This window comes from Ambystoma mexicanum, chromosome 10 (genome assembly GCF_040938575.1).
Source record: "Ambystoma mexicanum isolate Mex_15411 chromosome 10, UKY_AmexF1_1, whole genome shotgun sequence".
Lineage (NCBI taxonomy): Eukaryota > Metazoa > Chordata > Amphibia > Caudata > Ambystomatidae > Ambystoma > Ambystoma mexicanum.
Window position 1 is genome coordinate 600,080,038 of NC_090932.1, and position 17,001 is coordinate 600,097,038.

Consider the following 17,001-nt stretch of genomic DNA (forward strand, 5'->3'; position numbering starts at 1 on the left):
CTTCTACTAGCTCCACCGGAGATTCAGGCGAGGAGGAGTTGGGCATAGAGAAAGGGGAAATTGTTAGTTTTGACACATACACACAAACACACACACACACATCCCTGTTGAGATGCTGGCATCACCACCGTCCCATTAAATTGCATGCTGCACGCCTCTCACTACCAAATGCACACTAAATACACAACCGAACAGCACATGGCATACAGCCCCTGAGCCATGGCTACAGCACAGAAGCCAAGACACCCCTGTAGGCCACCCAACAGACACCATGGACATCATGGCAGTAACAGAAGGATGCCAATATAATTAGCCCCGCCATCCTGCAAGCACCATGTAACATGCACACAACGATGCACATGACCCAAATTGTATCAACATCAATGCATGCAGGATGTAAGTTCTCCCATGACTGATGCCCTGCCTCTCCATCCCCCACAGGCACGGATCCAGATAGCGACACTGAACACACCACATCAACAGGGAAGCCCCAGCCATCAACCTCTAGGGCTGCAACGCTTAAGACAGAGACAGCAAAATCACACACCAGTGCCCAACAGGGTGCACACCCCCAAGACCAGGAGGAGCAGGCACCTGCAAGAGGCACTCAGGAGCACCATGCCGGAGACATTTGTGCCATCAAGGTTCACTTGCAACAAGATGCAGCGGCCAGAAAGGCCGCACCAATGAGGAAACTCGCCTCCAGCAGGCACCGCCTGCTAATGGTGACCCAACTACAGTGGCCAGTGATGTTGAGGGTACATATTCAACGGCCACAAGTTCCATGGGCGAGGTGGCAGCCTCAGCACAACATAGCGCTGAGGAGGACGATGGGCCTGAAGATGGACACACTGCAGGACCTACCATGTTGGGGGATGGCCAACACACCCCAAGCGTGCAGGACACACCACAGTGCTCCCCTGAACATGTGGCTGGTGCCCACAGCACTGAGGAGGAGATGACTGAACATGGCTTCAGCCCCGTGATGAGCATATCACCACCTCCCATACCACCTCCCATACAACCATCTGGAAGCATAGCCATATGCGACATCGAGGGACGGCTGAGCCGAATGGAGGCCAGACAGCAAGCCATGCATGACATGGTCAAAGAGCACTTGGCCGAAGGGGAGGCCACACACAGGGCTAACAGGGAGAACACACAGGCAATAATCCGTGCAGTGAACCGTGTGGCCAGGTGGGTACATGAGGGCATCTTAGTCTTGCACAGTCTGTCGACCGTATGGCTGGCAACATGGCGCAAAAACTTCCTGCCCCGGCCGAGCCACAACCATCATCGACGAGTACTACACATGCAAGCTCGACGCAGACGAGCCCTGTGCGCAGATCCCTGGGTAGTCTACGCTGCCCGGAACCACATACCCCTCAATCCAAAAGGGGGTGACAATAGTCGGGGACACTGGGACATGCAATGTGGCAGTTCTGTTGCACTCAATTGGGTTGAGGGGGCTTGGGTGTGTGGGAGTGTTAGGGGGTAGGGGGCACGGGTGTGTGGGGTGTTTGGGGTGAGTACTCTGTAGCGTAATGCAGGTGGAGGGTTAATTCATGTACACAATACCATTTCATTAATACACCTGTTGTGTGAACAAAAAGTTACATGACTGGACATTGCTTCTTGAATGTTTGTCAATTTATTGTTCAACAGTGACCAATGCCCAGAGTCCCTGTCATGGCCACTACCTTCATCATTCAAAGGGTCCAAATGGACCCAGTCCTGGCGGCTTTGGCGCCAGGCTCATAAGAAAGTGTGCTCTGCACACTTTGTGTATAGGGCACGTGCATCCAGGCCGGGGCGTGGCCATTAAGAATCATTGGAAGGCATGTGCAGAAGTCTGTGGGAGTGGCAAGGTGGGGCCACAAGGCGGGGCTAAAGGGGAGTGGCTGGGGCCAGGCTATTTGAGCCAGCCCCACCCGCATGCAGGCGCTTCGCGTTAGTCTGCTGTCTGCAGCGCAACGCTTACCGCCGTCTGAAGCTCTCTTACCTGTTTCCAGCTCATCATCTCGGCAAGCATATCATCAGGTTCCGGAACATCATCTTCAGCGCGCACCTTACCTGACACCAGCCACACCATCGCTCGAAGCGCAGTTTACCTGATTCCAACTCTGCATCCTCAGAGTGCACCTTAACTGCCTCCAGCAATACCATCGCTCAACGCGCCTCTTACCTGTCTCTGCAATCCCATCGCCTGCAGCACGTTACATCTTACCTGATTCCCGCAGTCATGGGAGTCGGGGCGCATCGTCACCTGTTCCGAGCGTCCAACAACGCGGGAGTCTTCTTCTCACCCAGCATCCTCACAAATCCATCCATATAGCACCCGCTGGCAGGTCTTTGGATAGCTGCTCTCCAGCAGACGCCACCAGGCCACCCCTGCAGGGAAAAGGAACGCACAAGGTTAGAAACTGCATAAATATCTTATGCTTGGCCGCGCAACACATAAGCCTTGCGTACAACCTTGAAACCCCAATTACCTTCTAAGTGGGGACCGCTCAATCCCCTCCGGCACCATTTGAACTCGCTTCCAACACTGCGACTCTGCGTGCCATCTTCACATCTATTGGGGAGAGAAAAGACATTGCAAGAGTTACAGACAATAATCATTGGGAAAAGACATTGCAAAAGGATACGGACAGTAATCATTGGGAAAAGACATTGCAAAAGGATATGGACAATAATCATTGCTACGAACACTTACCTTCAAAGTGGTTCGGTCACAGCCGGCCTGGGCCACCACGCACACGGACCAGTGAAGGAACTAGGTCCATCAACTGCGCCCCTGCTGATGAGAAGCAGGACGAAGAGCTCAACCGTACAAGAAAACAGGGCAGTGCCAGCAACCAGAGCAACCCACAGTACCGCAGCTGGGGAAAAAGGCTGATCCAGGGGAGCCAAGTCCAGGGAGGGCTCCAACCGTGCCCCAACGTCCCCGCAGGTTCCAGGTGAGTTTAACAGAACGCAAAGCCTCTCTGAACCACTACCTGCGCGTTATGGAAACCTCGGAAACTGACCAGTTGGCCCAACTGCTGGGAGAACTACAGGCTGAAGTGCATGCCTCCAGACAAGAGACTAATGCCTTGAGAAGAGACCTTATTGTTGCCCGAGAACGAACTGACAATTGGTGAGACAGATGCTTCAGACTCCTGCAGGGCAGGTCCCATTACCCGGAATCGCACCAACTCCTTTGCCGCAGCCATCACCACCAGTCCAAGTGGTGCTCCCGGGGGCTGTGCCATTGGCCCCGCCCGAACGTTTCACCGGCGATCCTAACAAATATGCCATATTCATGAACCAGTGTCGTCTTCACTTTTTGTGTCGCCCTGGGGCCTTCCCCAACGATAGTGCAAGAGTTGCCTTTGTACTTTCATGTTTGGGAGGCAGCGCATTGGATTGGTCCATAACATTAGTAAACCAGGATGATCCATTACTTCGAAATTTTTGAGATTTCCAACGGGAATTGGAAAAGTTGTTTTCTAGGCACACCCAAGGACAAGCCCTAGATAAACTATTTTCCCTCAGACAGCAGAACCATGATCTGCTGACTTATATTGTCACTTTAATCGTCTCGTAGCACAGACCAACTGGCCCGAAGAAAAGAGGACCACACTGTTTTATCGGGGATTGCGAGGGGAACTAAAGGATGTGCTAGCCCAAGTGGTCAGCAATGCTAACCAAGCTTCTTGAAATTAACTACATTCGATCAATATGTGCTCCCTATATTTAACCACATTTGAAGTATTAGACAACATACACTGACCGGGGGTTACAGACTACTCTCTGTGTGCCTTGCTCTCTCTAATTACACAAATCTCTCTGGTCAACAGCCTATTCAATCTTAGTCTGAGGAATTGACCATGGCAAAATGAATTTGGGAGTTTTCCTCAGATACAATGGTAAATAGCCCAATGGCTTGTCCATAGGGGATAGACTCCTATGTAGTTTGTAGGAATTCACTTTATCGTAAAACGTACAGAAATTCAGCTCCCATTGTTTTTTCTTTACCATCAGGGGGTTAGAAACAAGATGATCAATCCCCAAACCGCAGTCTGTTAAAATTATTAATCAGAGGGTAATTTGACAGTAGGGTAATTTGACCTAATAACCACAATTCCCAGATCAGTATACAAGGAGCCTTGAGTAGGACTTAATAACTGTCTGCACTGATTTTGCATTTTCCATTTAACTGCGAGAAACAGAGAGGCCAGGCTCAGCTCCAGACAGAGAGCAGCAATAGGAAGGCCATCAGGTTGACCCAGTGCTTTCTGCCAAATGACTACCTCAACTTTGTCCCAGTCAATTTTCGGATATACAGCTGCTTTTGCTACACCACACATTAATGCTGGGATAACTTTTAATTTGAAGACAAGTGAGAAGCAGCAATATTGTATGTAGAACCTCTTCTTCTGTACCGCCAATTGTATTGCCGTAGCCTTTAACCTAATTATTACATTCCCTCGAAGTCACATCCATGACAAAGCCAATATAAGTAAAGCTCCATTTTGTAACCAAAGGTTGTTAACAAATTGACCATGTGAATCCCATTGTTTTTTTTTTAAAACATGTTTATTTTAAACCAAGGCAGGACAATTGACAAATAGCATTGCACAACAACTTTACTCATTTTTTGACAGTTCCCTTTAGCTCATACTCTCTCCCCCCTTCCCCCCTCTGGCCCCCGGCCTCCCTCCCCCAGTTCTTTTGTTCTGCGGATCCGCCCGCTGCCCCCACCACTCAGGCGGTCTCTTGATCCTTCAGGGCCCACCGAGTGTTGATCGGTTTAAATTTTAAGGCGGGGAATCGCTGGTCATAGTCCAGTACTGGGGCTCAGACATTCTGAAAGCAGTGCATGACTCCTGCCCTTGCTGCGGTTACCTTTTCCGCGATAAGGATGCCCCATAGTTTTCCCCACCAGTGAGCCATACAGGGGCCGTCCGGGGATTTCCAGAAGCGGGCCAGCACAGTTTTGCCTGCCAGGAGGCATTGAGTTAATAGTTTTGCTCTGTTTCCGGAGGGGAGGTAGACTCCGGGGGTCGGGACCCCCAGTAGGATGGTTTTGGGTTCCAATGGGAGTGCAATCCCGGTAATCTGTTCGATAGTTGACAGGCACCGTTCCCAGAATTGCCGGATTTTTGGGCAGGCCCACCACATATGAAAGAAGGAGCCAGGTTGGGCACACCCTCTCCAGCAGGAATAGTCCACACGTGGGTTTATGTGATGTAGCCTGAGAGGGGGGTAGTACCATTGCAGCATGAGCTTGTATGCGCATTCTTTGTTGGTGACACAGGTAGATGAGGAGTGGGTATGCGTCCAGATATCCACCCAGGTCTGGTCGTCAATCGGGTGGCCCAGGTCGGCCTACCATTGGGCCATACATCAAGTTCTTGCAGCTAGGAAGTCACCCAAGAAGCGTCTATATAGGGTCGAGATCCTGCGCCGAGATGGTAGGTCCTTAAGCATTAGTTCAAGGGGAGTAAGGGGGCGAGTGGCCGCCTGGAGGGTTTGGGGATGCGAGCACCAGTGACGGAGCTGGCAATATGTAAATCGGTCTCTTTCCTGGAGTTGGAACACCTCCTTGCATTGTTCGAAGGTGCGGGGTATGTTCCCGGCATATAGCTGTTCCAGGGTCTCGAGGCCTCCATCTATCCAGTTCTGGAAGTTACAGGGATTCGCCCCAAGCGAGAAGGTTGGGTTATGAAAGATTGGTGAGAGGGGGCTTAGTCCTCTTGGGATTCCCTTTTTTTCCATGCCCAGTCCCAGGAGCTTAGCGTATGTTTGGTCATCAGCAAGAGTCTCTTCCAGCACTCTCTGAGGGAGGGCTGGATATGTGGGAGGGATCGCAGGGGGAGCGGCAGTTGTGCTTGCTCCAGTTCCACCCATCTGGGGCGGTCTGTGATTATCTGCCAAGCGTGGATGTGTGCTAGCTGTGCTGCCGCCCTATAAGCCCGAAGATCGGGAAACCCCAAACCCCCCCAGTCTAGAGCTGCCAACCAGTGTTTTATGGGGGATTCTGGCCTTCTTGCCCCTCCAAATGAACTTTAGCATTTTCCTCTGCAGGTCCTGAAGGGCTGGTGCTGGGATGGCTACTGCGAGGGAGGAGCAGGCATAGAGAAATCTCGTAAGCAAGTTCATTTTGGCGGCCGTGATAGGTCCCATTAAAGAGATTTCCTGTGTGGACCAGCTCTTCAGATCCCCTTCCAGTTCCCGAAATAGTCTGGGGAAGTTTACCTAGTATGTGTCTTTTGGGTTCGCTGTAATGTGAACTCCCAGGTAGGGGATGGACTGCCTCTTCCATGTGATTGGGCACAGCCTGGTTAGCGCCTCCCGTTCCTCCCGGTGGAGGCCGATGCCCAAGGCCACTGATTTGGAGAAGTTGACGGCGAAGCCGGTGACCTCCCCATAGCTAGCTATTTCCGCCCGAGCGTGCTTTGCTTAGGTGCTAACCTCTGAGAATGTCAGTAAGACGTCGTCGGCGTATAGCGCACTTTTGTGCTGGGATGGGCCAACCTGGGGACCCTTGATGAGCTTGTTCAGCCTGATTCTCTGGGCAAAAGGTTCCATCGTTAGTGCGAAGAGAAGGGACGACAGAGGGCAGCCCTGTCTCATCGCACAGGTCATGGGGATCGGGGTTGATAGGGAGATCCCATTGGTTTTTTAAGGCCTCAAGACACTCACTGTTCCCTTGTACATCGGGCAGAAAGCCCTTAGGAGAGCTGTTGAAAATTGTGAAGGTCAGAAATGAAAGCCGGACACAAAGTTGTCATGTATGGGTTATAGACTGGAAAAAATGCCACTCTGACCCTAATCTAAAGAGGAGTTTCCTTGCCTAAAAAACAAGATAAGGATCTGTCTTTGTCAGGATGTCTTAAATCAAAAGCTGTCCTTGTGTCTAAACTATCCATCCTGACCTGAACACTAAAACAACATAATAAAGTGACAAAGGAAGTGTCTATAACCTGTTACTTTGCCAAAAGTGTTCTTAAATAAAAGTAGGATAACTCCAACAAAAATGTTCTCCAAAATGGAAAAGACCTTAATTCCTGAGGGTGATTCCATTCCCTTGGATTCTTCACAGATAGCACAAAATGTTTCTCGGTCTAACATTTCCTTTGTGTCTTTCTTGGCACACAACAATCCTGTTAGAAAAACACTGTTCAGCCATGTTAGTTCCTCTCTAACAAAAAGTTCCTTCTTATAACACAAGTTCCTTCCTTATTTAACAAACATTGTTTCTGCTTGATACTCCTTGAATATTTTCAATTTGCCTGGTAAACTCCCCTGCCAGGATTGTTGATGCACTTTCAACTGCCTGGTGTACTCTCCTGCCAGAACTTCTCTCTCAACCACAATTGCCTGGTATACTCTCCTGCCAGAACTTGCCTCCCACTCACAATTGCCTGGCGTACTCCCCTGCCAAGAATTCTCTTGTGGTCACAACTGCCTCATGTATGCTTGCCAGAACTTCTCTCATCTATCTGTAATTTCACGATGTTCAAAGTCTTCTCATCTTCAAATAGCATCCTTCCTTGTTGGCTTGGTATATCAACTTGACAAACAACTACTTTGCTTTCCGTAAGTTCACAATGTTCAAAACCTTCTGCTCTCAAGATTTATAAACAATCTTCTTGTCTTCTTGCTTTCTCTAACTTTACAATGTTCTACTCCCAAGGGTCCCCACTCAGCTCTGGCAGACTCACCAGTTCTCTGTAGCATTTCCAGGGCTGCTGGCGCTTAATTAGCTTACCTTCGACGCCTGCTTCCCACTTAGGATGGCTCTGACGTCTCTTCAGGCTTCCTTGTGGCTCCGCTAGTGCACGCTGACTGGTGAGGACAATGCTGCTTCTGTTAACTGCCGGATGCCCAGGGAACCTCTTGCAGTTCCTGGCGTCTCCACAGCATGCCTCTCTCGTACCATGTTTCTGCCCTTCTCTGCCAGTGAGCTCCCTTGCTCCACCACACCGGCTTGCACCTCCAGCTTCTGCACACCGGCTCATGCTGACAACCTCTGTCCGCCTTCACTGAAGCAGTCCCGTCTTCTGCCGTGCTGCTTCATACCGTTTGGTTCACACATTCAAAGGGACCATGCACAGGGGCCTTCATCAAACAGCTAGAACGCTCAATACGTTGTTCTGTATCAATTCCTTCATCCTCCTCGTCTCAGTACTTAGGTGGTTGTGGGAACTGAAGTTCATTGACGGTTTCTGGGGTATATTAGTTGAAAGGTATTTTCCCAAGATGTCACATGGAAGAGCAGTTCTACTTAAAGGGAAATTAGAACTGAAGAAGGTTTCTTAGAGTTTTTGGAAAAGGTATTCTTGGATCTTTTATACAAGGTATTCTTGGGCCTGTTTGTTTTTAGACCAAAAATGATAGGTTGATTTCGAGGGTGTTGGGAAAAGTTTTTTTAATTTCCCTAAAAGGGGGGGGACAGACATGGTGATGGGCAATTAGGGTATTCAATAACACGGGTTCATCCACATGGGAAAATGGGGGATACCATGTCTCATCCAATGAAGCCATGACATCCCCCTGATAGTTGTCTCCTCTCAGGTGATCCTCCCTCATATAGCCGCCCCCAGAGTCAGGATCAGGTAGCGGCTACCGTCTCCTGGCCACATGGGACGAGGTCACCACCGGGTAATTTGTGATGACTCCATTGGATTCATCACATACCCTTCCCCTTAAGAGTTGGCTTCCCACACAAGGGCTATTATTATTCTGATGCTGTTCAGCAGCTCACTTTGTAAGGAAGATATCCTTTTACTTTAGTTTCCCATCTCCAAACAGCCTTCTGAAACAAAACCATCTTCCTTCCAAGAATAGAAAGGGGGATATAGGAGGGGTGTTTCATTGTCATTTTTTTGGAGGGTTTCAAATTTGGGAAATTCAGTACTAATTATTGTTTTCTAAGGTAATCCCGGAAAATAACAGCAGCATTAATCTTTGTGGTTTCCCCTTGAACTTGGATGGTAACAGGGTACGTATATCTCCTCATCTACACAAACACAGGTAACCTTTATTGGGGTTCCCCTTTTAAGGTCCCTGGTTGATATTAGTTTAGATATTATTGCTGTCTGCTTACTCCCTGAATCAATTAGGGCTTTAACTGGTACACTGTTATCTATAGTGGAGTCATGAGTCTTAAAGGGAGTACTAGTACAAAAGAAATGACTAGCAGACTCAATGTCCACTTCGGAAAAGTCACTTTCCTCCCAATCCTTTCCTTCTATATAGTTGGTCTCCATGGGCATTTTCTGGCCAAATGTCCGGATTGCCCGTATGAGAAGCATACCATGGAGGTGGGTCTTGGGGTTCCTCCTTCTTCTGGTTTTACCTCTCTTTTTTCTCTGATTACCATAGGTTTTCTTTCTCTCTTTTTCAGGTCTCTTATTATGCGCTTATACAAACTGTCTTGGTTTCTATCTTTAATAGGGAAAGGGGAACGGGAAAACCCCTTTTGCTCCTTTCTGGGTTCTTCACTTCTATTAAGGGCTCTTAAATGCTTATTGGCCTCTGCATGATTCTGCAATGTTTCTACTGCCAATATTAGACTGGGCCTGTTTAGTGGAAGAACCGCTTTTTGTAGATATGGGGGTAATGAATTTACAAACTGTTCTATGGTTAGTGTTCCTAACGCTTCTGGTAAGGATTTTTTTCCTAACCATCGAGTTAAGGTGTTTTATACTCTGGGCCGAGTTCCATCTGTGTTTCATCTGGGTGCATTTTCATACTCCTGAGTTTCTGCTTGTAAAAATTATCCATTTGGCCTAATCTCTTGAGCAACCCTTGTTTTATTTAATCGAAAGATGTTGTTGCCAAAGGATTTAAGAGCTGATAGGAGTTTTGTAATTCCCCCTTTATAAGGTAGCTAGGTAACAGGTTTTTAGTTCGTCCTCCAGTGAAACTGATGGGCCGATCTTTCAAAGTTGAGAAAATAATTCCCCAGATCTTCCCCTTCCTTGTACAGCTGTACAATTCCATCGGGTATTATAAGCCTCTGATGAGAGGCAACCATTGTATCTAGTCCAGGCTGGAACTGGACTTAAGCCTGGATTTGGTGGGCAGTTAGTTGAGTTAATAGGTCCTCAATGGTAGCCTGGCCACATGGGTGGAGGCCAACACCAGGGAATGTGTGGTAACTCCACTGGATTCATCACAACATTCATACCTGAACTGTAAATGGGCAAAAAGCCCAGAGGCATTTGCTGGTGATCAGAGTGGAACCTTGCTGAGGGCAGCAACCTTGTCTAATCCATAGACAGTACAGTGGGGGCAAGAAACCGAACCAGCCACCAGCATATCATTTGGGCAGAAGGCCCTTAGGCTAATCTTTGTTATATTAGATGCTTTCCTTTCTAGGGGTAGGGCCAGGGATCAGGCGAGATTAGGTTTCTAGATGGCAGACAGACTTTATTTTGTATGACATCCTGATGTGTACCCTTTTCAACTCTCGTCTTTATTTCAGCGTAAGGGCCAGAGACCCAGGGGGTTAGTACATGTTTTTGGCACTTAAATACAACAATCACCTCATAAACCACACTGAGCGTCCATCTTCATATCCTGACTTATCACACAGCCTAGTTTTATTTGAGCGCTGTGTGTGTCATTGTACCACATCATCACCCCACTATTCCGGAAGTCTAATCATTACTGCGCAGCTAGCTACCTTGATTGAGTTTGGCTAGACCTAAGTGCTTATCCCCTCTTCAATATAATACAGTGGCCTCCCAGAACCCTCCCTCAGGGCTGGCTCTGGAACTCATCTTAAAACCCATTACACAGTTAATGTTTCATGAAAACATCCTTTTAATCCTGTGCAATGTTCTTCATTTTTAGTTGTTAATGTTTACAAAAAAACAGTGCTGGTCTATGGATACCTAAATAGGTACGAAGTTGTCACCCTGCTAGTAAGCCACAGCTTTCCAAATACTAAAAACTTCCTGGCATGTCACAAATAGGTCTACAGGTTTATAGAACCAATGTTCACATACAATATCAAACATGACATCTATGTACTATACTAGTGTGTTATAAATACTATATAATATCACAGGATTACATAAATATATGTTAAGAACACAAATAACTGTTTGATAAACTAAACAAGTAAGACAATTAAACTTCAACTTTAGTTTCTGTCATATCACCCACACCTGTGTGACAGGAGAGACACATCTAAAAAGGATACTGTAAGCAGGAAGCCCAGGAGTTGAAGTAGTATCGTCCAAGCATGGTCCCACTTATGGTACACATCCAACTGACACACTTGTCATGCCCCGTGCTGATAATCCACTCTGTTGCCAAGGAGAAGATGGCTCCCGTCACTCGATTCTGATGAGCTGCATAAATATAAGGTTGAAGGTGATTAAGAGATTCTTAGTAAACTGTGGCATACGTCTACTGTAGATTATTTGAATAAACAGACAATGGATCAGCTTCATATCATATGCTACTCTTTAGAACAAGTGCAATAGTAACTTGAGCTTGAGCCAGTACTCCTCGGCCACTGACGACCTCTCCGGCTCAGCGGGGAACAGACAAGATTAACAGTTTCTGGCTTTCTGCCCCTGGAAGTGTGCCAATGCAGCAGCCAGAGAAATCTACTCCAGATTCCCCTGTGGACATCGTACTGTCCATGTAGTTTGTAAGCGATCTGCTCGGTCTGAGCCAGCCACAACATCCGTCTGCCCACTCTTCTGGCCTCAGGATGTTTTTTTCTCTTCCAACCTTTCAAGATCAGGTTTTTGGCCACTATCAAATCACTGAAAATCCAAATTCGTAGTTCCTTTAATGTGAGGAGGTGTCATTAAACAGGATCATCTTTGGGTCCAGTCGAAACCCCATATCTGTCACCATTACTATCTCCTCACACCACCAACCCCAGAATCTCTGCATCCCACCGGCATGTGACTTGGATTGGTCCCTGAGGCGTTGCACCAACAGCAAGCATTGTTGTCCCGAAGCACAAGTCGAACCATCTTTTTTGGGACACCAATATTTATAGAAGAGATTTCCCAGTTGAATGTACATACGATGCTTATGAAGCCTATAATGACACACTCCCTTCAACATCTCTTCTCAAAAGCCTCTGGGAAGGACCATACCCAGCTTTCTCTGACATATAAGTCAATTTTATTTCAAATTACACAATTAGGTTATATTTAGAGCTTATATATTCTAGATGTCAAAGATGGCATATCCTCAATAAATAGTTGTGCAAGGAAGACATTTATCAGCCTCATTTTATAAGGCCAAAAGATGGAGTGCCTGAGGTAGGTGCAAGTAAGACCACAATTTAGAATTGACCAAAACACAGATATCTTGCCATCTTTGGAAGGGTAGTACCCTCTTATTGTCTGTTAAGTCCTTTACATTCAAGATCCAGGAGTCCCTCCAGGGGAACCACCGCAGAGGTTGTGGCATTGGAGACAGATATTTAGGTAATTCCACGGGTTTGGATGTCATTTTTAAGGTTGATGCCCTTCTCATGCATGATTCCAGCATGCATCTTATGAAGGCAATGCTACTTATGGGAGCCTAGATATATGTCAATTGTTTACTAGTAACAGCAGCATGCAACAGTGAAGCAATTCACAATTATTCAGCCCCGGCTAAACTTGTGCGATCTTTTTTGGTTGCTCAATGATTTGGAAGTCCAGTTCCACACTGACGGGATGGTAGTTTTCATTTTTTGAAGAAATGTTCCTTGATGGGTGCCTAATGAATTCAGTTTTCATTTGTTTATACAATGACTGGGTACAGCGGCCGTTATGTGTTCATTTTATCAATGTTGAACAGGGATATGTTCAGCCTATTCCATCTTGAAATGCTCAATTGAACTTTTTCTGCCTCGGTCAGAGACATTGGGCCTCATTACGAGGAAGGCGGCCACGGAATGAACGGTGCCGGTAAGGGACCGGCACTGTTTATTCCGGGCCGCCCTATTACGAGGTCTGAAGCGGGTCCTGCTCTGGAACGCCTGGTCAGACTAGGTGTCCTTAACAGGACCCGCTAGCAGACCAGGATGCTAACAAAGGGCCCGTCATTAACTGGCCCGTTGTTAGCATCCTCCCCATTCCCATTGAGCCCTATGGGGGCTCAAATGGGAATGGGGGATGTACCGGGCCCGGGTCCCGAGAATGGGAATTACCAGCCCTGCCAAAGGCGGCATGGCCCGGTAATTCCCTATTCCTGAAACCCCGGACCTGGTACCCGGTATGGGGGTAGCCATGCCGCTAAAAGCGGCATGGCTACCTCCATACTTGTAATGAGGCCCATTATGTAAAAAGTGCAAATTGCATGCAGGTGACCAACAACATTAGCACTTATGTGCTGTTTCCCCTGCCTCCACTTTTCAACTTTTACAAAACTGAGTGGAAATGAAAGCGCATGAAATCACCTTTACGCTTTTTTATTTTTTTTGAAAGTTCTTTTTATTGGTTTCCTTGAGATCCAACGAGAAAAGGAATAACAATAACAGTGGTTCATTGAATCACCCCCACCACCTTTCACCAAATAGCTAAACATAGTTTGCTTACTGTCATCAGTTTACATTAAATTCACTCTCTGTTACGGTGTTGCTTCTTGACATCCCCACATTTGTAATCGTATCTCGTCTCCCGGATGACACCCCCCTCCTCCAGTATACATGCACCATTCACCAGATCCCTCCTCACTGTGTGACAGTATATATTTATGTTTTCTCCTCCCCTTTTGAAGGGTTTTCGTCTCAGGCCTCTGTGATGAGGTATTGCTTATAAGGATCCCAGATGTCTTCAGGTCTGGCACTTGGGTGGGCTAGCCTTCCATACTCTATTTCCATCTCATTGCAATAAAGCGTATCCTACTTCCATTTTCTCATTGTAGGGCTGTTAGTTCTCACCCAGAGTATCGCCACCCCGCGCTTAACTAGAAGTAATAATAACCCAACTAGTTTCTGCACCAGCTAGTTTCCGTATATTCCAGTAGTGCTACTTTTGGATGAAGCTCCACCAGTTCCCTGGTTATAATTCTTACTGTTGCAAAAAACCTCCACCCAAAACTGTAATATCGGAGGGCAGCTCCATGCCAAATGTAAAAAAAATCAGCCGGTGCCATAGCATACCGAGAACACCTATCTGGAGTATTAGGAAACAGCTTATGTAACTTTGTGGGGCTATAGTAAAATTGGTGAAGATATTTAAAATTAATTAATTTGTGTCTACTATTAAGGGCTATTTTCCTAGTCTGTGTGCAACTATACGTCAATACTTCTTCAGATACCACCCGTTCAATGAGCCATCCCAGAGTAGTTGAGATGATTTCTCCCATCCCATTCTACTGTCCTGGACCTTACTATAAAGGCGGGTTCAGAATTTAGCTGGAATCTACATCCTCTATTACCTCGTCCAATGTGGAGCCTACTTCGGGCCCCCCCTGGAATGTTGGCAATAGAGTCTTCAGAGAGACTTGTAACCCGAAAATACAAGAATAAGTCTAAAGACGTACCCCTCCACTTCTCAGCCCCTCCACCGTTAGAAATTCCCAAAAGCACACAATACCCAACCTCTGCATGCATCGTACATATCTGAGTTCACCTGTCAGCAGCACCCCTGGGATATGAGCGACAGGCAATTTAGGGGAATACAAAACCTTGCCATGTCCCTTATTCTCAATGCGGACCCATGATCTACAAGACAGCTCCACCATATTCTTCACCCTAGAAGACCGTCCGTGTGCTTGTTTCCACATGCCTCCTCTCTGCCCCTCACTCAAAACAGTATGCCAAAAATCCTGCCTGGGACGCCTCGTAATATATCTCAAAATCTGGTAGCGCTAGGCGGTGCAGTGAGTTTCCTCCACGATATATGTTTACCTGCCCATAAAAATTGTGGTATTGCAGATCGAACTTCGTGAAAATACGACTTCGGTACTGCTATTGTTAAGTTTAAAAACACACACAAAAACCATGGGAATGAGAATCATCTTTACCATCGATATCCTTCCATAAGGACTAAGTGGGAGGCCCATCCACCTGTTCAGCACCACACAAGTGTGCTCCAATACCTGCTCGTAATTCCGCTGGTACAAAATCTATCCCTAGGTATCTAGTATAGGTCATATGCCATTTTAATCCCAGCCCCTCAGCCAACCGCCCTGTATTCTCAGTAAGTGGGAAGAGTACCGACTTTGCGACATTGATCTTCAAGCCGAAGTACCCCCCCAAATTCCAACACCTCTTTCATAATCGGTCCCAAATTAACTTGCGGGTCCTTGACATATATCACCATGCCATCTGCATATAGGGATATCACTGCCCTATGTTTATATACCTGTATCCCCCTGTTAGGCAGAATCACCTGCAGTACCCTTTGGGAACAATACAGGCAATTAGGACTACAAGTGTAAGCACAATTTCACCTTTGGTACAAGCATGTACTACACAGTAAAGTGGTAGCGATGGCTGAGAAGCCAGACTTATCTCAAGAGTTTAAGTGAGCAGTAGAACAAGTTACACAAAGGACCAACAAATACAGTGATTCAAATATACACTTACTCAAGGTTTCTTGGGTAAAAGAATATACATGTATTTACTCAGTCAGTTAGAAAACATTATACTAGCATAAGCAGCTCAATATCACAGACTAATAAACCACAAAAATACAACCGGTAAGTAAATGAACAAGTTTAGCTCCAAATGAAGTGGGGGCAAAATGGCACTTCAGATACTTGATAAAGGGGTAAAAAGACAAGGTTATAAGAATAGACAGCCCAAATACATTCATAGGCAGGGCAAAGGGTTTCAGTTAAATACAACCAGCAATTCTTCTCACAGGCCTAGCCAAAGTCAATGGTTCAGAGTCTTCTGTATAGGATAGCACAGTTCTGGTAGATAACGGTAAAGTCTTTGCCACAGAGATTAGAAAAGTTTGATGAGTGTTAAGGGAAGGACACACCTTTGTAGTTAAGGAAAGTTTCACGCACTTTCTCGATGGCCGAAAAGATTTCCGGACCGCGTTTGCACAGTACCTTGTTAATGAAGAAGAGCTGTAGATGAGGCAGTTGTTCCTAGCAGTTAGAGCAGATCTCGCTGTTCCTGAGCTTCAGTCGTGGGGACAAAAAGGAGGACGTTGGGAGGTTCCTGCACTGCCCAGGGATGAGGCCAAAAGCTTTAGCAAGACGTCGGTTTAAGGTGTGAGTGCCTTAAAGTCCACAAGCTGGTTTCCTTCCCTCTGGCTATCCGATTTTCAACAGCACTCTGATGAAAATTCGACCAGATGGGGACGGTGTCCAGGTGGCTTGCGAGTTGGTTGTTCCCACAAAACTCAAGGGAAGAAGTTAACCTTGAAGGGCTTCTCTGTCGATGGAGTTTCAGGCAATTCGGACCTGCCGCAGGGCTTCACTGGTTGTCCAGGAGTTGCAGCAGTCCTCTTCCTTCAGCTCGTCTTCGGTTCTTTCGTTCCAGTGGTCGACTCTGCTTTCCAAGTCCCAGAGACCTGCTTTTAAACAGTTTTCCCCCATTCATTCCAGCCTGACTGTCACTCACACAGCAGGGTGGGGGTGTGGCCAGCGCGCATTGCGTGAGGATGGAAACCTACGGAGCTCCCGTCCGAGATTCTACAAATGGTCGTGCTACGGCATCCAAATGCCGAGTTAAGCAACAAAACCTACATCCACAGACAGAAGAACTCTTCCCCTACACTCGGTCCTGCCGCTGAGTAAAATCGGAGCTAGCAAAGGGGAGAACGAGGCATCTGCAGAGGCGCCCCTGCGGTTCCCAAAATGGCGACGGTGAACTGAGAACCACGCACGGCAGAGAGACAGCCCAGCTGAACAGCGGAATCTATCTAAGGCGTGTGGGGGAACTGCTGGATTTAATATCCTTGCTGCCCAAACCAGCGATAGGTACCTGCTGCTTCCAAGACTAGTTACGAAGATAACACGCCGGGCCCCGAGCGACTGTGAAATATCGGACCCTGTGAGGCGGGGACAAGGCACTGGGGCTGC

General features: G+C 47.2%; 1 protein-coding gene across 2 annotated transcripts in view; it reads right to left on the minus strand.

Annotated features, from left to right (window-relative positions):
* The window catches only part of WDFY1 (WD repeat and FYVE domain containing 1), a 1,420,223-nt gene that overhangs the window by 800,735 nt on the left and 602,487 nt on the right, over positions 1–17,001 (minus strand). For both annotated transcript variants that reach the window (XM_069618156.1, XM_069618157.1), the window contains exon 5: positions 11,204–11,354. In XM_069618156.1, coding sequence (XP_069474257.1) covers positions 11,204–11,354 — 151 coding nt within the window. The remainder of the gene's footprint in view (positions 1–11,203; positions 11,355–17,001) is intronic.